Source organism: Tiliqua scincoides, chromosome 2 (genome assembly GCF_035046505.1).
Source record: "Tiliqua scincoides isolate rTilSci1 chromosome 2, rTilSci1.hap2, whole genome shotgun sequence".
NCBI lineage: Eukaryota > Metazoa > Chordata > Lepidosauria > Squamata > Scincidae > Tiliqua > Tiliqua scincoides.
This window is the reverse complement of record NC_089822.1, coordinates 142,441,332-142,462,825: the sequence shown is the minus strand read 5'-3', so window position 1 is coordinate 142,462,825 and position 21,494 is coordinate 142,441,332. Positions and strand designations below refer to the sequence as shown.

The following is a 21,494-nucleotide window of genomic DNA, read 5'->3' as shown; positions in this document are numbered from 1 at the left end:
TCACTTTAACTGCATTTCCCCCCCAAAAATGCACTATCCCCTATTGGGGAATGTTCTGTATGTGCAACAGCAGAAAGGAAGGGCCAGGTGGGGTACATGCATGCCTCATAGAACCACAGAGCATTAGAAGATTTAGGATATTTTGTATCGCCAATGTAAAGAGTTGCTAATATCATCAAACTGGTTTATCTGTTTAGTAGGTTGAATAATTTATGCTTAGATAAGTGTATGACATTCAGAGGTCACTTGGCTTAATGCTGCTTTCCCTGCTTCTTCAGTGAGAATGATATTACAGGAGTCTTGGACCATACATTCTGTGTGGAACATAATGCATATGGTGAAATTATACAACATGAATTGAAACCCAATGGCAAAAGCATTCCTGTCACAGAGGAGAATAAAAAGGAATATGTCAGGTATTTTAAAATATAACCATTTTGCTACTACTTTTAAAAGTTTTCTCTTAGACTTTTTCTCCAGAGAGTATTATGGCTTGCTTGAGATTTGCTATGTAGAGTGGATGTAATGTGGATTTGTCACATAGAGGCTTGCACAATGCCTTTTCCCACTATTTTTGAGAGGAATGCTTGCAGTTTTCCAGGGTAAGAATCTAAAATGTCAAGTGTGAAGATGCTTCTTTGCAAATAGAACCTGCACTTTGTTACAGGCTTTATGTCAACTGGCGATTTTTACGAGGGATTGAAGCTCAGTTTCTGGCTCTGCAGAAGGGATTTAATGAAGTAATCCCACAACATCTGCTGAAGACATTTGATGAGAAGGAGCTAGAGGTCAGTACGTTAATGATATGTTATGTCATCAAGTGTAACAAAGGCATTGTAAAGTTAGGTAATATGTGATGATCCCCAGTGTTTGGAGAGGAGAGGGCTTGCAGATGCAGTTTGAAGAGTAACGGCCTTGATTAGCATGCACAGATATTAAGCCTTAGTATTTGGACATGCTAGTCAAGGTTGTTACTCTCTATACTGCACTTGCAAGCCCTCTCCTCTCCAAACACTGGGGTTCATCACATATTACCTAACTAGTAACTAAGGACCAATCCTATCCAACTTACCAGTGCTGGTGCAACAGCAATGCAACCCTGAGGAAAGGGGACAAATGTACCTTGACCTGGGGGAGTAGTCCATGACTGTTCCCCTACTGCAGGATGCAAGGCATACCTCATTGGCTGCACCAGCGCTGGAAAATTGGATAGGATTTGGCCCAAAGGCCTTGGAATTCCCAAGTCTGTATTTTCTTGCATCTTCTTTATCTTTTCCTTTGGTCTCATTAACAATCTGTTATGTGTAGTATTTTTATGAAATTTAACGTACATTTGAGGGCTATTTTTGTTGACCATGGTCAAAGTTACTTACAGTGCAAGCCTATGCATGCTTATGCAGAAGTCGGTTCTATTTCCTTTACTCGAGCTTACTCCCAGGTAAGCATGTATAGAATTGCAGCCTAAGATTCTTCCACCATAGAAACAACCTCAGTATTGACTTCTATTCCTTATTTCTGTGTACACTTGTTTGTTCAGATTGCCTCATTGTAACCTAAGCTGTAGATCTAGAAAGCTGCTTCCTCTGTTATTTGCTGTACAACTTTCAGAGTTAGGACTAATGAGTGTAAAATAAAATTCCTGTTTTGAAAGCATAAACTTGCTTGTCGCTTTCTACAGCCTATAATTTGTTACTCTAAAATAAAAAATTCATTTAGTGTTCCGGGTAGCGTAAAGTCCGTACCTCCCTATTAATCGAAACTCTTTTTGACTTAGACCACTTCTGTTAATTTTTGTGTGTACAATTATGAACAGCTCATCATTTGTGGCCTTGGGAAGATAGATGTTAATGACTGGAAGGCCAACACAAGGTTAAAACACTGCACACCAGACAGCAACATTGTGAAGTGGTTCTGGAAAGCTGTGGAGCTCTTTGATGAGGAAAGAAGAGCCCGATTGTTGCAGTTCGTGACCGGCTCATCCCGAGTGCCTCTGCAGGGTTTCAAAGCATTACAAGGTAATGAAGGCAATGAATTCAGCAAGATGCATGGGATTCTGGGCAATACAGCAATTGCAGTTTCTGAAACAGATATCCAACATCCTGCAGTGCTTTTAGTATGAACATTGGAGAACTAAGGTTACCATTTCTGTGAATCCTTGTCCGAATTCTAAATGTGGTGTCTTTCTGTAATAATACATACATTTGCTACTTTATTTTTAAACATCTTTGCTGCTTTTGATAAACTGTTCAAGTAAAGTCAAGTAGCAACAATGAAAATTACAGGTAGTAGCAAGACACAATAAACCACAGGAACAGGAGCAAACTAAAAGAAGGGAGTCAGTTCAGCAGAAGGCTTTGGAAGTTAAAAGGTCTTCACTAATTTTCTACACCTTCACTGGTTGGTGTTTTGTGGTCGTGCTGCATGGGTAGTGAACAGTATTCTCCTTGCTGAATTTGTAGGTGCTGCTGGCCCAAGACTATTTACAATTCACCAGATAGATGCTAGCACAAATAACCTGCCAAAAGCTCACACTTGGTAAGTCACATGCAGTGCTGTATCGGTGCAATTGTATGTGGAGAATGGATATGAATGTGTTCAGGTTTTACTCGGAACAACCAGTTTGAGGTGTAATTGATTTATCTTCTAGTTCTCAAGCAAAATCTTTTTGTATATATTAACATATTTCCAAAGCCATTAAGAGAATGAAAAATCTCTCAAACGCCATTTTTAAAAATACTATGTCAGATCAACTTCATTTCTGTGCATAGTATTCCTTTTTGACTATTTTTGGGGCACTCTGACTTTTTAATGTGATCTAAGGGTATCTAAGGCTGTTTGAGAACAGCAACTTTGAAAATAGCCAGGGATGGCCAATTCAGAACTATTTCGGGTGTTCCGTTGCTGTGATAAGTACACCATGGCCTGTAAGTTCATTTGGAGTCCCTTTGCTCAACAGATGAAATGAAATTATCTGCATTGTCTGAGATTAGTGAATTTGCTGGGCACATGTTGCATACCTCTCATACTGCAATGCTAGTAGCTGACTTGTTTTATCAGAATTGCCTTAATATCATTCCATGCTCTAAGCTTAATGAGAGATGTGGTTGAAATACAGGTATAACTTAATTATCCGTGGATTTTTCACCTCTGGTTTTATCTCAACGCAGTAAGAAAGGCCCTTTAAATTAAATGAAAAAAGTCCTTTAACTATAGCCTTGTTAATGCAGCTAGCTGCATTAGAGGGCAGCTAGCTTGACAATTCATCAATCATTCTCTTTCCAGGCACTTAGAACAGCTTCACTCCCAGGCAAGCTATCCCTCCCTTCCCCCTGAGCATGTGAATGATACTTTGCATTGGTGGTCCCTGGCTCAGAGTGAAGCCTTTCTAAGCACCTGGAGAGAGACTGATTGATTGTCTGCCTGATGACTCTGGCTTATATCACAAAGGTCAGCAAGGCTATTTTTAAATCATCTAGCAAAGGGACATTGTTTTTTAAATGGCTTTGTTTTAATTCGATTTTTGCCAACCCAGGGAGTTCTGGAATGGAACCCTCTCGAATAAGGAGACTCAACCCATAGTTTGTTGGTACTTGGCACCTGTCTGTTCCTGCAGTTTCATCTCTGCAGAGTTTCATCTCTGCACAGTTTTCATCCCTGAGACATGAATGAAATTAGGTGACCGAGAGAACTTCTGAACTGGTGTGTAGGGAACTTGAATGGAGTGGTAAATGGTGCATGTTAGAAATGAGTCCCTGCTGTAGTTCACCTTGGCTTTCCAGAGTGAGAGAGAATGAAATTAATGTTCCTGATTTCACCAGGGGATTATTTCCATTCTTTCACTCTCTGAAAGAATGGAAATTGAGGTTGCTTTCTATATGCGCTATTTGAATATGTATAAAGTAATAAAATTATTTTCTTAACTGTGGAAATTAACAAAATGTAGTAGCAGTTTAGGTTTAGTATATTTGTTATAGGATGAAAGCCTGTTAAAGCCTTTGTTCTCTTTGCTTACAGTTTCAACCGAATAGACATTCCTCCTTATGAAAGCTATGAGAAGCTATATGAGAAGCTGCTAACTGCCATTGAAGAAACATGTGGGTTTGCTGTGGAATGAACATTTGCAGACTTACCTAGGACTGTATTTATACTTCATCAAGCAGAAAACCCTCCCCTCAGCCATGACACAGTAAATGCTTGAAAAATAGGAAATTCCCCTCCCCCCTTTTCTACTTTAGGACATTATGAGGGAAAGGACACTTTTTGGAATTCTTCATTCAAGAAAATGTCCTGTGGCTCCTGCCAAGGAATCATTCAGCTGCTATTAAAAACTAGTATCTTGAACATTCAGAATGCTGGCTTTTCCTTCGTTCAACAGTGAAGCAGTATTCTCATTAAAAGACTACTATTTTTGTAAAAGGTGATTTGATCTATTTGCCTACCTGCTTTCTATTCTCACAGATCCAAGATACAGCTGTCGGTACTGGTCAACCTCCAGCCTATTTAAGTAAACATGTGATACTGAACAGCACCTATACCTGCTATTTTTTTAAATAAAATATTTTGATTATTCTAATTTTTGCATAAAATTGGCTAAACAAATCATTAACCTTTTAAATTGAGGCCACTTTACATGTAAATTGTGTGTTCTTACAATGAACGACTTTATTCTGTGTTAGGAGTTCAATTTTGATGTCACTTGTGTAAGGATTTTTATATTTCTCAAGCATGAATTACAGGTTTTGGGTCCTGTTTTTCTCTTGTCAGATTTTTAATCAGAGCCCAGCCTGAGTTAACTTGCACTGCATTTGGTACAGTACTTTGTGGTAAATGTGGAAAACCCTTTTTAAAAAGCATTCTAGGCATATAGCATTTTTAAATGAACATTTTTGTAAAAAGTCAATACTTGAGGTTGTTTTTTTATTTGCTTTCCATTTTAAATGGAACTGCTGCATTTTTTAAATTCCTTAATGTATGTTGATGAGATCAACAGCCTTCTGCCAGGCCATCAGTTCATTTTTCAAAACACTCTGTGGATGTCATACCAACCAAAGTTTTTTTTTTTTATGTTCAGATGCAACCAGTCTTTATTGTATATTGTTGCTAAATAATTTTATCAGGTTAAAATGTCTTCATTTTTTAACTGCTTGTGACAAATGGGTTGGTGTTAGCTACAGCTAAAGGGTGATGCATGGACTTGGAAAATTGCAAAAGGTCTGCTTTTATCTGAAATGCAAATGTGGTGTGATGCGTTCTGATAAATATTCTTGGCTAGTATGCATTGGAAGTTACCTCTGTTGCAATGAGAGTAAATATGCAAAATAGTTGCAACATAGAGGGCATATTCAGTGTAATGCAGGCATGTGAGGAATCATCTCTCTACAATCTCTATTGGTTGGACTGATAACAAGGGCAGTTTATCCAAGATAAAAGTTTCTTTGCAATAGTGTGTGAGGTTGTAGCTCTCTTTGCAGGAATTGCTGCCACCTGTCTCAGTGTATTCTTTGGTTTCCACAGATGTGTCTCCAGTTGGTACCCACATACATAACTATGCAGACAAAACAAGCAGGGGCTGCATGCATGTAAACTAGCTCTTACTTACTTAACCATGATTGAGAATTGTCAGTAGTGTGGTCTTCTGCCTGCTGAGAAGCAAGGGGGCAGCAAACATTTGCAGGGTGCAGTGTGGTAATCAATCATAACCATTAAAAACCACCACTTCTCCTTTGCTAATGCTAAATTATGAAGAGTGCCAGGTATGTTGAGACATGTGGATGTAAACTTGTAGAGCAACCTTGCTGATCTTGGTTATTTTGTCTTTCATGAAGTGTCCACAATAGCCAAGTGTCTAAAGCAAGTATGGCAAGAATAGATACATTAGATAGCATGTTCCCTATTCTGACTGAACTGAAGCACTGATCTTGGATGCCAGCAGGTTGCATGGGAACTATTGCTTACATTGGGTATACAGCATCTTGAGATGAATCCTTTGAAAAGTGAGGATGAACAGTCATTGCCATTTACAGCACTGATGATGAAATGAATTCTCTGATCTCTCTGCTTCTGTGTAGTAGGCAAACATTGGATTATAAAGCAATGTTACTCAAACTACTGTAGTAAACCAAGATGGTGGTGATAGAGTTCCTCCTTATGGTGCTGCATTACTGACCTGTAGGAACTGCTTGATGCTCATGGGCAGTAGCATTGTTGTCACCCATAGAAGTTCATTTAGAGTATGTTGGGTAGTATAGACTTGAGCTGATTTGGAGTGCAAGCCTAGCCCCAGCAAGCAGATGTTTCATTGCTAGACTCTCAGCTGCTGTCCCTTCAAAGCATCTTTGGATTTGTCATCAATGTTAGCTGTTTTTTCAAATTTCAGGAAGTCCATTAACTCAATTTCTCTAAGTGTTGCATGAAGAGCTTGAGGGGTTTCATACCCACTGCTGTGCTTTCAGTGCAGGGCCCCTATAAAGATTTCCAGTGGATTCCAGCCTCTGGGGTAGATTTGTCAGATCTTTCAACAGCTGTCATTCTGCCTGTACATGGGTGTTGAAGCTTCTTTGAAGAACTAAGTTCTTTTTTTGTACAAGGCCTTATTTGCTGCTTGCCCTGTAGGAAGGTGATCAGTTGTGTTCTTCCCTCTGCAAATTTGTCACTTGATTTAAGATAAAAGCCTTTCCCTTACTTTGAGTAAGGATGCATCTGTTTTGCACCAGATTGTACTGAATGTTGTGCTTGCCACTGATGGCAATGGTGTTCTCTAACAACAAGGTGCAGTCTGGTAACCACAGAATGGGAAACAAATGCTGAAAGAACAGGTCCTGATACAGAGTTCATTTTAAAGGGAGAAGTGCTTAGAGAAAGCAAACTGAAACCAGCCTAATACCAAAACTTGAGTAGAAGAGTACTTTCAGTGGCAACTGCATTGCCCTCATCCTTTAAATACTTTGTCCAGAGATCCTTCCATCATTATAGGGCTAACTTTTGTGCAATCTGACTTCTCAATATTATAGGCAACATAAAAGCATTTCTGGATATTGCTTGGACCTACACTGAGCAGACTGATGCAAATTTAATATCAGGTCTTCTGAGTGCCTTTTTAATCTGCAGAACCATGTAAAGCTTTAAAGCACACAACCTGCCAGAAGCTTCTCTGGTCCCATGGAGTGTAGCTCCACAGCCATGCCACTTTTCCATTAGATAAGTGCTAAACCCAGAATTGGGTTGGACTCTGGATTTTAACCCAAGACTTAAATGTGAATATTTATTTCCAACATGTCCCTTTTTGTACAAGGTTTCTTCATCCATTCTGAATTTGCATTAAATGGTTAAGAAAAAATGACACCTCATACTTCCATGCTGTTTCTTTTCAATATGAATGTGTTAAAACAGTGACTATTTTGCAGAGTTCAAATATACAGTACTCAGATGCATTTCAGACTTAATTTCTAGTTGTAAAGTTTTGTAATGGTGCTTTGTACAGTATGTATTTTTTGCACATAGGTTCAGTTTCCCTAAACTGATTTTATTACCACCAAAATTTTGTGTTGTGCTAGATTCTAAAGCACACAGAATATTTTTGGTTCCACAACACTACACTTGTTAAGCCTTTGGTGCATTTAAACTGGCTGCATTAATGGAAGTGAGAGCTTTGCTTCTATATCATAAATCATAATGTAGCATGGCCCCATTGCTTCAGACTTTAAACTGCACCATATAGCTAACAGGTGCAATTTGATGTACTTAACACTTCTTTCGTAGATTCCTGACCGCCAAATTCTTTGTCTGTAGCTGAAACGTGTTTATACTTGGTATGATTTTTCCTTCTTCCACAGAATGACAGGTGGTTTTTTAGTTGCATTTCTATTGTATTTATTGCAGAGTGTGTTTAGCATTGATATTCATTGTATTTTCATCCAAGCTGTTACATGAGCTTTAACAAAACATCTGTATAAAATGTTTTTTTTAATATGTACCCTTGCAGAAATCGAGCAATAAAATTGTATGCTGTTTGCACTGCCACAGCATCAATGGTTTTAAAAAGACTGGTTTGGTTTTGTTTAAAAATGAAGTAAAGGCATTCTGATGTTGGTCTGAATCACCATATGCAGCATGTCTAAGTCTATCTCGCAGATAAGTTGAGGGCTAAACTTCGGGGGGGGGGGGTATCTGACTATAATTTTGTCTGATTTTGCCCTAGGCCAGATCTTGAAAATAATTGGTATTAAATACTACCAGTAATTGTTACCTAAGAACTAAACAGTCTCTAATTTATTAAATATAGCAAAGATCATGAGATACATTTTTATTCATTAATTTTTAAATTCTAGTCTTCACAACCTTTTTGTAAACACTATCAGAGTAAGTGCACTGTAAACATAGCAATAGAACCATTAATCAAATTCTAGTTATGTGCCTGGTATGTTAAGCCAGAAGCTCAACATATAACACAACTGGGAGTGTGCAATTCAATTCACAGGGGAGAGACAAGCAACAAGGAATTAGCATAAACAAGTGCAGCGAATACATAGTTGCAACTAGGGCCTAGGAGAGGGGGGTAAAGGGGGTAATTTGTACCCGGGCCCAGGGTCAGAAAGGGGGCTGAAATTTTCTGGGATCTTACATTTTCCAATCTCACCCAGACTCCCTGCCCACATGGGATGCACATGGCGGCAAGTACTGCCAGACGCCACATACACCAAGCCCAGGAATGCATACATTCCTTAACTGTCACATCTGGGAGGCAGCTGGCCTGCTCCAAGAGCTCCTTGGCTTGTGGATCTGCTTGCTGTGGGGCAAGCTGTGGGGCTGCAGCTATTACAGAAAGCTGCCCCCCATTGCCCACCCAGTCTGTTTCACCCCCTCCCTCTTTGGGAAGAGGCCCCAAAGTAACTCTGTGCCCCCTGACAGGACTCCTCTTGGATGCCCTGGTTGCAACCCTGTTTATTCAGAAGTAGACCCATTGCTTTCAATGGGTATTCTTAAGTAAAGGTACACTGAATTGTAGCCTTGGACTTTATTTCAGATGGAAATGAGGATTACATCTGGTGTTTAGAAAACCAGACCTCGGCCAAACATTTGCAAAATGGCAGAAGGGTTGGTTGTGATCTTGCCAAAGAATGAGGTCCACTTGATGTAAATGGAAATGTTTAGCCCTGACTTTTCTCGAAGAAGTGAATATGGCTGCAGCTTGCCCCTGGCCTGTAGCTTGATTGAAAGGGGGAAAAAATGTGAGCCTTGCCACTGTTTTTGCATAGATTAACAAGATGCTTATGCAGTACTGTGTGCCATTCCCCCCATCTGCATAATGGAACAATGGGAAGAACTTAGCAACACTCCATGTCCTTTTGCTGCTATCAACTCTCTCCACTACCACAGCAGCTTTGGAAGTGGTGCTGCAGGAAGAGGCAAGTAGCAAGGAGAGTACATGAGAAGAGGCTGGATTAGTGACTTGATGGGGCAGGTAGTTGATATAGATTGCAAGGTGTCCCAGTCACTTAGCTGTCTCCTTCAGGAGGCCGCTGAAAGCAGCCATCCACATACTTTTTTCTTCATGTTGTAACTAGTGTGCTGCTACATCAATTAAAAGTGATATATCTTCCATGTACTGCTGCAGTCAGATCACATTTTATACATACATTTTATGACCAAGAAAAGAGGCATTTCCTAAAATTTTTTGTAATTGTAATTTTTGTTCCTTAAAAAAGCTGCCTGCCCCCCAGAGTCCACAACCCATGCCAAAGGCTCCAGAAGTGACTTCTGGGTTGCTTCTTTGAGGCATTCTGTGGCCCATGGAATGGGTCGCAGGCCCTGTACAACAAAGAGCATCAGGTTGTGACCCTCTGCAGTGGACAAGGCTGTTTGCAGCAGCACAAACTTTGAGCTCTTTCGCCCAAGTACAAATAAACTAGGCCAGCAGTTCTCAAAGTACAAATTAAGATAGGATATAGTCAATGACTCGATTTTGATTACTGGGAAACATGTTTATTGGAAAAAAGTCTATAAAAATTTCTTTTGAAGTGTTAGTGCAACTGCCCATGTCTCAACACCACAACAAGATCAAGCCTGAATTATGGGCAGCAAAACAAGCTACTACCTTGACCCTTTCAGTTCTTACAGTTTTGTTCTTGTTCCATCTCAGTATGTTTGTCAGGAACAGATCTCATGAGTATTTGTAATAGACACTTTAAGTCCTAAAGAAAATGGTAGTTTTTGCTGTATTGAAAGGAAGCCATCTGAAGTCTGGATTTCAGGCGATCAGCTTCTATTTCTCGGAAGAATGAATCATCGTCAGCCTGTGTGATCAAGTTCTGCAGCTCCTGAATCTCTTTCTCCATCTTTGATCTCAGCTCTCGTTTCACTTTGTTTAACGTCTGAAAGAGACCATTAGAATCAAGTCAAAGAGTCCATCAATTCATCAAAAGTTCTGGGACAGTAGGGTGGCAGGACTTACTTTTGTATGCGTTCTCTCTCTGGATTGGATTTCTCGACGTTCTTCTGAAACAGCTTCAGCCAGCATTGAAAACTAAGTGCAATACAGGAAAAGTTACTTGTGTAAGTAAACTAAGCTACGTCTTTGTTAACAGGAAGAAAGAAGCCTACCTGATCCTTGTAGTAGTTCTCCATGGACTCCAGTTCAATTTGATGTTGTCGTCTTTGTTCAGCACGCTTATCCTTGGCATATACTTTCAGCTCATGCAGCCTTTGCTTCTGAATTTCCAAGGCATCTTCAAACAGATTCTTAAATATCTGCCAAACAAAACATGACATCCATAACTATAAGAGCAATTCTATTTAATACTGTTGCTTTGATCCAGAAAAATATAACTTGCTGTAAGACCCACTGACTTCAATGCAATTAAGGGCAATTAACTTTCTTTAAGACCCACAAGTTTGCTATGATTGCATCATTCCTTGAACAACACTGTTGCTCCTCCCTGAGTAACAGTGTTAACAAGAGCAAATATATATGCTCTACAATGAAGTCCAAGTTGCCCATGGGTCTTACCACAGTACCCTACTGTCTACCTCTAATTGCAGTATTCTGACAGAAGGTCAATTCATCTGTTACTGATATGAGAAAGATGCCATCCTCACACAGCTGGGCTTTCAGGAAGGATTATATCACATGAATAGAGTGGATCACTCAGGTAGGTACATTCTACACTAGGGTTCCAACTCAACTAGAGTTCCTGCTAAATGATGGCTGCCAATCCATGTGATAAAATCAATCCTAAGCTGAGAGCAAGCCATAGAGGAGTGTCATTAGAGCTGCAACCACGCTACACAGGGAACACACAAGTGGATCTAAAGTCTGAACATAGTCAGGACATTTTCAGCAGACGGTTCTTCATGCAGAGCAAATATTCTGCTTCCTGAGGCAAAAGGCCACCTGTCCTCCGCTTGCTTACCCGTTCTTCACGCGTCCTGGCCTTCATCATCTTGGCCCGCAACTGAACTCTGTAATCTTGATAGTACTTTTTGGCTCTGGCGATTTGCTGCCGTCTCTCTCTCATTTTATTCTGAGCACATTTCTGCCGAATAATGCGCTGCTTAAATTCTTGCTAAAAATAAACAACATGTTTTGTATTTGGATAGAACCATCTGTATACTTTAAGAAGAACTTGAAGACAGGACCTTGTCTTAGTGAATTCATGGTCTAAAATAGACATAAGGGAAACAGAAGGAGACAGGAATACACTGAAGACAAGTATTTGTATACAGCGGGGCCCTGTACCTGCAGCTGCCGTATCTGTAGATTCACTTATCGGCAGATCAGATCTGCAGTCGTCCCCCGTCCCGTCCCCCCTGTGCGCACACCCCCTTCAGAGGGAAGGGGAGCTTTGCTCCCCTTGCCTTTGGAGATTCTTCTGAGCCCAGCAGAGGCTGCATGTGTTCGTCCGCTGCCTCTGCCATGCTCAGGCTGACTCTTAAGAGTAAAAAAAAAAATGTGACTTCCACATTTTTGAAAACCCAGAAGTCACATGTTTTTGACACCAAGAGTCAGTCTGAGCCCAGCAAGGTCCTGGACAGACATGCGAGGCTTTTACTGGGCTCAGAACAACCTCCAGGACCAAGGGGAACAGAATTCCCCTCATCTCTGGAGGGTGGGGGAGCATTCACCCATATCTGCAGTTTCATTTAACCATGGGGAATTCTGGAATGGAACCCCCATGGATACAAGGGGCACAGCTCTATATTTGACACCCAAGTATTTAGACTCAGTGACAGCAGAGTATGGCAGCTAGGGAGTTGAACCAAAGCCTTCATGAAGAAGGTGGATTTTTGGGAGGATTACAGAAAATAAGAGGTGGCACTGTGGTGGTGTTCTGGGAGAAAATTCCCTGCACCATAAGTAATAATAATCTGGGCAAACAATGAACATTCCCCTAAGGAGAAAGGAGAACAGACACTTTTTTCCTAGAAGCTCTTCAGGAATCAGTACATGAAATCTCCCACACCAGCCAGCCACTACAGATTTCCTCTCACATCTGCATGTGGAGTAGATGGAAAGAGACACTATCTATTGTCACCACCAGAGAGCTTTGAACGGAGGGCAGTACGGAGCTACACCATAGGACCAAGCACAACCTGGTGCCCGCATCACATGGCAGCACATGCTCTAAGTAAAATGAGCAGCATCCCTAGGTACCTGGCTTGTATAATTGTAACCCACTGAGCTGAATGCAGTCTGCCAGACATCTATTGGAGAATGGTCAGTGTCTGATGATGCTCTTGTTTTTGTAGCACCAAGGAGGCAGCAAAACGGGCTTCAACTGAGTTCCTGGTTTTGTGGTTTCTGGCTTGGGCAGCCCTACCCCAAATAGTTCCTCCTCATTCTGCTACAAGAGCTTTTCATGTGAACATACCAATCTCTTGTTATGCGCCTGTTCTTTCTTTATGATTTCAACAAGAAGGTCATGCTTTTTCAGTGCTTCTAAGACCTGAAAAGGGAAAAATTAACATTCATGTAAAGCTGGTTTTTTTTTTCCCAGGTGTTAACCTTCTGCATATTGTCATCTGATCTAGCACCATTCAAGAACATCTATCCATTTATAGCAGCCAAGAATCCATCTACTGCCTCTCTCAGAAATCTGGTTTTGAACACTGTCCAGAAGAAGAAAGCAGATCACCCTGAAGGCTGGCCCTAGTTCTAAGGAAAAGGACAGGTTCCAGCTCCAGTTTGCCCTTGTTTTCCTCAGCAGGAACCTTGATTCCTTTTTCACACTAGCAGAAGTTTGCATAGTGCTGCAACAGGCATAGCTCTGTAGTCCAAGTTCCTGCTGCTCTTTTTACCTCCTCCTCCTGTGATCAGGATGGGGAAGAAAAGCTTATTGTTGAGAGCAACTGACCCAGGTCTCAGGTAGGGTTTGGAAGAATGACAGTAGTCACTGGATAGCCTCAATAGCCTTGCAGCCAGGAGAAACCAACCTACCATAGGAGCTAGCAGCCAGTACATTTGACAACACAAACACAGCCAGTGCTAGCTCACAGCCTCTGCTCCCTCTTTAAAGGCTGTGGCCCTCAAAAAGGCACAGAACTCACTTCACTCTGGAGTTTTAGTCGGGTTCTATCATTGGGAGCTCTCAGTTGATCTATCTGTGCCAGCTGCTGCCGCCACATCTTATTCATAGTTGGATGGGAGATGTGCAGGTGGGGGAACTCATCCAGGAGCTGAGGCAGGAGGTCATTCTCCTTGACTTTCACTGTGAGAGGGAGGGAGAAAGAAGCAGGCAGATGTAAGCAATGAGAATAATGGCAATAATGAGAATAAGGTTAACTGCTGCCTTTCAAGTGGCCTGCACCTGCCTGGTGAACAGGCACCAATGCTTAAGCCAAAGAACTGGTATGTCACCATTTGCCATCCAATTCTTCATCCTTGTAAATTAATCTCTGCTCTGAAAGTTTTTATTCCTCATAAAGGAATAGTCCAGCTTCTCAGTGCTGAACTACATTATTATTAAGATCTGTATCTGCCCCCATTCCAACAGGGAAGAGCTCAAGGCGGCTAACATGTTAAAAGTAAGAACAGTAAAATACCATTCAAAAACACATAAAACCAATGAGAAGCAGCAATACCCAACTAACAGAGGAAGTAAAGTAGCCTGCCCATAACCAGTGACAAACATTAGGCCCAAAAAGCTGTATGAAAGAAAAAAGCCTTCAGCCACTGTCCGAACAGCATCAAAGATGGAGACAACCTAACATTCTCAGGGTAAGGAATCGTGTAGACTGGATGCCTCTGCAGAAAAAATCTTGGCAGTAACAACCAATGGCACTATAAGGTCCTCATTAGGTCCTTAATTATAATTCCATCCCATTTCTTGATGTACAGAGACCAAGAACATTTCCTTGCCTTGACAGATTCAGTCCAAAGTCACTGATTTGGAAGGATGTCAATTTGTTCTGGGCTAACAAAACATTATCTTTCTGCATCCAGACAATCTCCATCAAGGAAAGCAAAGTTTTGCAGCCTGTTCACTTTTGGCAATTGTTATTTTACTTAATTTATTCTGGTTTTGCTGCACCTAGAAAGGGCAATGAACTTAACAAGACACCAAGACCTGAATGATAGGAAGCATCATTCCGCTCCAGAGAATTTACCAGCCATTGCTCATATACTTCCAAATATATCTTTCTGGCTCTTACACATGCAAATTTTATTTCCTTTCAATTTTTTTAAATGAAATTTGAGATTCTAAAGCAACTGTATTCTGCACTTTTTTCTGCATGGAATCTGGACATAACAAACAGCCTGGGAAAGTATTTATTTGTACTAGTAGAAAAACAGGAGTTTATGGCTTACCTTGATAAGTTATGTTCCTGGTGGAGTCAGGGGGCATTCCTGACAGATGGGAATGTCCCTCATTGCATACTGTAGGCAGGTCAAAACCCAAATGATGGAGCTCACTGTGTGCAGGGACCAAGACCCAACTAATAGCCGAGCCACAGTCCTCAGAGAAAACAACTTCATAACGCGGAAAGGTTAACTTCGGACAAAAAAAGTGAAGAGACACCCAAGATAGAAAAACAAGAGTGCAGTAAACCCCAAACAAGCAAAAACTAACCCCTCATTGTGTGTTCAAACCTCAAACTGGACCAGAAAGGTGCCGAGTCCAACGAGAATAGAAAAAAACAGGAGGGTGGAATGTCTCCACCAGGAACAGGACTTACCAAGGTAAGCCATAAACTCCTGATTTCCCTGGTGGAGACGGGGGCATAACTGACAGATGGGATCTCCCTGAGCAGTAATCCCTGAGTTGGGCGGGATCAGAGACAGAACACCTTAAACCTTAAGCACCTTTTGGAGGACTTTACGACCAAAGGCAACATCCACAGAGGCGTGAGAGCTAACTTTATAGTGCTTCAGAAAGGTATGAGGCGATGACCAAGTGGCTGCTCTACAGCTCTCAGACAAGGAGGCGATGCCATAGAAGGCGCCCGAAGTGGCTGCCCCCCTCAACGAATGGGCTAGAATCCCTTCAGGAGGTTGGAGTCCCAAAGCTTCATAGGCCAGAGAAATGCATATTCTCAACCACCTAGCCAGAGTCACGGGAGAGACTTTCCTTCCTAGTGTCCTACCCTGATAGGCTATGAATAGAGCATCAGTCTTTCTAAAAGTTTTAGTGTGCTCTGTGTAGAATCTGATAGTCCTACATACATCCAGCATGTGCCAGGACCTCTCTCTCTTGGATGTTTGAGATTCAGACAAAAGGAAGGCAGGACTATTTCTTGTTGCCGGTGGAAAACTGAATTGACTTTGGGCAAGAAAGGCAGGTCGGTCCGGAGAACCACACTGTCCTTATGAAAGAGGCAGAGTTTAGGATGAATAGATAGGGCTCCCAGTTCCGAGACTCTATGAGCAGAGGTGATAGCCACAAGGAAGGCAGTCTTTATGGAGATCATTTTTAAAGGAATTGTAGCCAGAGGCTCAAAGGGGGCACTAGATAGAGCTGTAAAAACTTTGAAAAGATTCCAGTTTGGTACCCTATGAATGGGGGGAGGATTAAGAAGAGCCACCCCCTTTAAAAAACGCTTAACATGGCCTCCTGCTCCCAGGGTGCCTTGAATTGCCGCCACCTGGCGCCGCAGGGTGGAAGTCTTGAGGCCCTTCTCCAGCCTGTCCTGTAGGAAGTCAAGAATAACAGAAACTGACAGGGAGCTGGGGTCAAGAGCCTTTTCTCTACACCACAAACAAAACTTCTTCCATGTGGTTCTATAAACCCTTCTCGTGGAAGACCGTCTAGAGGATAACATGGTGGAGATGACCCTCTCAGAGAAACCTAGATGTTTAAGCTCTAGCCTTTCAACTTCCACACAGTCAGATGGAACTTGTGTGACTGTGGATGATGTAGTGGGCTCTGGGAGAGAAGATCTGACCAGTGAGGAATTTTCCAAAGGGGGAGAACTGACAACTGTAGAAGTTCTGGATACCAGGGTCGCCTTGGCCAGTTTGGCGCGACTAGGACCACCGTCGCCTTGTATAGCCTTATTAGACTGAGTACCTGTGCCAGAAGAGGAACCGGGGAAAAGTGTAAAGACCCTTTGGCCAAGGGGTTGAAGGAGCATCAATTGCCTCTGTCCTTGTAACCTCCGTCCTGGAAAAGAACCTTTCCACTTGGGCATTTTCACTTTTGGCCAACAGATCCAGGACTGGTATGCCGAAGCCAACTGTGATTTCTGAGAAGGTCTGAGGATGCAGACCCCATTCTGCCTCCGCAAGCCTTCTCCGGCTTATTCAATCCGCCTCTACATTTGATTTTCCTGCCAGGTGTTGGGCACTCAGAGATAGAAGATTTCTTTCTGCCCACTGAGGGATCAGGCTTGCCTCCCTCATAAGTTGCCTTGACCGTGACCCCCCCCTTGGTGGTTCAGGTAGGCTTTGGCTGACACATTGTCGGTCCTGACTAGAACGTGTTCCTGAAGGACAAGAGGCTCGAAATGGGCAAGAGCTAGCCGGATTGCTCTCAATTCCAGCAGATTGATGCTGAGGGATGCTTCCTGAGAGGACCAACGCCCCTGAACCAGCCCCCCATCCTAATAGACTGGCATCTGTGGTAAAAACTAGTTTGGGATGAGTGTGAAGACTGACCCTCGGGCTAACTGGTTGTAAGTCATTCACCACTGCAGGTCCCTCTTCAGAGACAAGGGGACCTGAAGCCTGAGCTGTGACCGTCTCTCTATTAGCTTTGCAGAAGGGAACAGAAACTGCTGCAGTTTCCGAGTGTGAAAATGTGCCCAGTTAACTAGTTGGAGGCACGAGATTAGCATTCCCTGAAGCCTGGCAAGTGACAATAGTTCGGTGTGTGCGTCCCTCATAACCTTGTGAAGCAATTGAAGGATCTTGTGTTGTCTGTCCTGTGATAGGAAAGCTCGGAAACTCTAGGTGTTGAACTGAACACCCAGATGTTGCAGTACTTGTGAGGGTGTCAGGACGCTCTTGGATTCGTTGATGACAAACCCATACTGCCTGAGGCACCGTACTATAAGGGTGGTGTGCAACTGAGCTAGACCCCTGGACAATGCTTTGATCAGGATGTCGTTTAGGTAAGGTAAAAGATGCAGGCCCTGTAGCCTGAGGTGTGCTATCAGGGTAACTAGGACTTTGGTGAACACCCTGGGAGAGGTAGCCAACCCGAAAGGGAGAGTGTGGTACTGCAGGTGAAAGGAACTGTAGGAGAACCTCAGGTATCTCCGATGTTCCCTGAGGATGGGAATATGAAGGTACACTTCTGATAGGTTGATAGAGGAAAGGTAGTCTCCCATCTGAAGGGCTGAGGAAATGGTCTGGACTGCTTCCATCTTGAATTTCCTTTTGACCAGAAACAAATTCAGCCATTTTAGAACTAGGATCCTCCACATTTCTCCATTTCGTTTCGGCAGTAGGAAAAAGATTGAATAGATCCCCGAGTTCCTTTCTGGTATTGGAACCTCCTCTACCGCCCCTATGGCGAGGAGGTGGTTGATGGCTTCTAGCATGGCAGAGTGCTTTGCAGGAACCCTGGAAGGGGAGACCTGCCAGAACCTGTCTTGAGGTTGCCTGAGAAATTCTAGAGAGTAACCTCTGGAGATGGTTTCCAGAACCCAAGCAACCGAAGTGATTTGATGCCAGAGAGGGGCAAATTGCAGAAGCCAGGCACCAACTGGAACTGAGCGGGAAGGAGGTCTGGCGTCATGCAGATTTGTCCTTGGAGGACCAGGGATGTGAATTGGCCCCCTGAGAAAGGAGGAATTTTCCCTGTTTCTGGGGAAACCTGCTCTTGTGCTAACTAGGGTTGAATCAAGCTTTGTTCTCTGGATTTGCCTGAGACACGAAAGGAACGAAAAAGCGAGATGGGTCTGAATTCTACCTGACTTTTGGGTGCAGAAGGCAAGACCTTTTGCTTGTCCCTATTTTCCACTAGAACAGGTTTAAGAGACTGACCGAATAGCTTACCCCCTGACAGAGGGGGTACCTACGAGCCTGCTTTGTGAACCAGGATCAGCATCCCAAGAGCAAAGCCACAGGTTGCAACTAGCCACTACATTGGAGGCCATGACTCTGGACAAGAACTGGAGAGTGTCCAGGGAGGAGTCTGCTGTGAATGCTACTGCCAGGGAGATCTTTTGAGAGAGTCCTTTACAGAAGGGTTGGAGTTAGAGAGCTCATCACTCCAAAGAAAAGTGGCCCTTGCAAAGATAGAATTGGCCATTGCCACTCTCAGGGCAAAGGAGAACACTTCAAAGGCTCTTTTAAGAGCAGCCTCAATCCTCTTATCAGAGGGATCTCGAGGTCCTCCCTCCCCTTTGGATGGAATGATAGCGTTGGTAACCAAAGCTGCCACTGGGGCATCCACCCAAGGTGTCCTAATTTTCTCAAGAATCTCTTTGGGGAGGGAGTAGAATTTGTTGACTAATCTAGCATCACTCCTGCCATGCAAAGGTGTTTTCCACTCAGATTCCATTGCTTTAAAGAAGGCCTTAGGGAAAGGGATTTCCACCTGGGGGAGGGGCCCTTGGGGAAACAGAGGCCCCTGTCATTGGAGGACTGCAATAGTTGAGCCATCCTGGCATCTATAAGTCCCTCCAGCCATTTCCTAATATGTTCTCTGTCTGTGCTCCCTATGGAAGAAGGGGCTGCAGGAGTCTTGGGTGCCTTGTGAGTGGGTGCCAGAGATTTGGCTAATCTGGGTATACGTGAAGTGCCCAGAGCAGGCAGGCTGGACTCCGAACTTGCGTCAGAAGACATGGTGAGTTCAGCAGAAAAAATTAGCAGCTAAAAATTTTATTTATTTATTTAGGGGAGGTAATTTATTGGGGGGGGGGCAGGGGCCAAAAAACACCCAACAATTTAACAGCCTAAGCCAAAAGGGGGTAATTCAAAATTCACCCAGACCAGGTCTCACAACAGTTGTACCAGCCAAGACACAAACAAGGTCCCTAAAATGGCTTTCCAGCCCTTGCACTTGCAGTTTTGGAGGGAAAGGCAGGACCAGGTACCAGCAGCCGGCAGCACAAAACGGCGCCCGTGCCTCCGTGGAGGCGCCTGAAGCTGGAGGTTGTGGGGCAGACCTGGGTGCTCAAGATTTGCAGAAGGGTCTGCCTGCTCTCACCTAGGATGCTGTGCTAGCGCTGGGGAGGGCTGCTGCTGCTGCACTTCAGGGACCTCGGAGCAGCAAGGCACAGAGGCAGGCTGGAAGCGCTGCTGAGTGGAGCGTGCCTGCCTGCTCCAGAGAAGCCTTCCGCCGGCCCAGCCGACAAGCCCGAGGGGGGGAGAGGAGAAAAAGGTGCTCTGTGCAGATGAGCTCCAAAGGGCAACCAGTCTGTGTGCGAGGCAGGAACAATCTGGGTCCTGGTCCCTGTGCACAGCGAGCTCCACCCTTTGGGTTTTGACCTGCCTACAGGATGCGACAAGGGACATTCCCACCCGTCAGGAATGCCTCCATCTCCACCAGGGAATCCTTTCCTTCCGTACCAGTGTACCCAACTCCAGCATTTTCTGCAATAAGTCAGAGGACATATATGTCTAGGGCTGTATATTCTGTGCTCTAGTGGGTTTGCTCCTGCTCCCTCCAAAAATCTGGGCAATCTCAAATCATCTGTCACCAGATGATACAATTTTTCTGCCAGCACTTTCCAAAACCTGGAGTTCCAGGTCTTTCTGCCTGATACTAGTCTTCATAGCACAATTTTTCCCCTTCAAATTCATTTAAAATGATGTACCCTGAAAGCAGATCAACTTAGGCAGGGTAAGCGCATATTTATATTGCAAGATTACAGAATCTAATTGATCACATAATACCCACTGGCCTGTTGATGCTCAGAACCCATCTAAATATTCCAATGCCAACTTTGCACAATACACTAAACAATATGGTTGGGCACTTCCTGCAGGTGTCCAAACATACCTTAGAAACCATGCTGCCTACTGGCCATCCTGAACTGGAGATTCAGACTGTGGGTTTGGGCTGCAAAAAGAGAGCACACCCTTTGCAAATGCATCTCTCCTGTCAGGATTGTAGGAATGCCACAACAGCTGCTGCTTTCCAAGTCAGTTAGAGGTGTGGATGAAAGTCATACAAACAGATGCTCTCAACTTATCTGGGAGTTGAGCATCATGTTGTGTAGCTCAAGGCTGACAGGAGTGCTTGGGGCATTCATTTCAAAAACAACAAATCCTTCCTGTGACTAGCCTGAACTTGGAAGCATGGGCAGGGGACAGGACAGAAAGTAGTGGTAAAAGCTGCCAAGATCAAGTTCTTGGCTCTAAAAAATATGTTGGGCATCCACAGTTACAAACTAGCAAGTGAATTTGCTTCCCTTACAACAGGTCTAGACATATGGAGGTCATAAGGAGGAAAAAAGCTTTCACTAGTATATTTTGGCATGACATCCATTTTCTTGGACTTTAGCCCAGACTTTCAAAAGATGCCAGGCTTTCTACCAAGTACTGCTCTCAAGTTCTTACTTGGAGCCACTTTCTTTGGCTGTGCAACCCCTCTGCTTGAAATCCACTGGCTGAGCTTTGGATTTCGAGGTGCGTTCTTTCGAGAATAAACCTTCACTGGTAGTGATGCTCTTGGAGGTTCTTTAAAGAAGTTTGCCTTGTATTTTCGTTCCTACATGAAAACATACAGGGAGAACAGTTACTAAAAAGTGCAGCAATCCCCCCACCACACATCCACACACACACAAAATGGCAAGCAATTGACACAGACTAGACCAGATCCCTCAAACATGGCTAACAAATGGCATGCAAGCAAGGGTAGGCTTTCTGTGCCCCGGTTTTAAAGGCTGTACAATGCTGGGCTAAGCACTGACTTCAGGTTAGGGGCTGAAAATGCAGCCCCCACATAGGAACTTAAGAACTATACCTTTTTGACACAAATTCGGTGGTTCCCAAACTTTATAGAGGTCAAAGAAGCTGCAGTCTGGTTTATAAATGAGACTGTGGTTATAATGGGCAGTAGTGCTCCACCCCAGTAACAGCTTGTTTAACCCTTGATGCACATCTCCTA

General features: G+C 43.3%; 2 protein-coding genes across 3 annotated transcripts in view; one reads left to right on the top strand and one right to left on the bottom strand.

The window, feature by feature from the left end:
• Positions 1 to 8,012, top strand: part of SMURF2 (SMAD specific E3 ubiquitin protein ligase 2) — an 84,516-nt gene extending 76,504 nt beyond the window's left edge. The window contains exons 15-19 of the mRNA XM_066614744.1: positions 279 to 416; positions 668 to 788; positions 1,814 to 2,015; positions 2,460 to 2,535; positions 4,015 to 8,012. Coding sequence (XP_066470841.1) covers positions 279 to 416; positions 668 to 788; positions 1,814 to 2,015; positions 2,460 to 2,535; positions 4,015 to 4,114 — 637 coding nt within the window. The 3' untranslated portion in view covers positions 4,115 to 8,012. The remainder of the gene's footprint in view (positions 1 to 278; positions 417 to 667; positions 789 to 1,813; positions 2,016 to 2,459; positions 2,536 to 4,014) is intronic.
• Positions 8,013 to 8,369: 357 nt separating this feature from the next.
• CEP95 (centrosomal protein 95) overlaps positions 8,370 to 21,494 on the bottom strand; it is a 57,241-nt gene continuing 44,116 nt past the window's right edge. For both annotated transcript variants that reach the window (XM_066613557.1, XM_066613556.1), the window contains exons 16-22: positions 20,945 to 21,095; positions 13,543 to 13,703; positions 12,867 to 12,941; positions 11,409 to 11,561; positions 10,600 to 10,746; positions 10,451 to 10,522; positions 8,370 to 10,370 (exon numbers count right to left, since the gene is read on the bottom strand). In XM_066613557.1, coding sequence (XP_066469654.1) covers positions 10,191 to 10,370; positions 10,451 to 10,522; positions 10,600 to 10,746; positions 11,409 to 11,561; positions 12,867 to 12,941; positions 13,543 to 13,703; positions 20,945 to 21,095 — 939 coding nt within the window. In that variant the 3' untranslated portion in view covers positions 8,370 to 10,190. The remainder of the gene's footprint in view (positions 10,371 to 10,450; positions 10,523 to 10,599; positions 10,747 to 11,408; positions 11,562 to 12,866; positions 12,942 to 13,542; positions 13,704 to 20,944; positions 21,096 to 21,494) is intronic.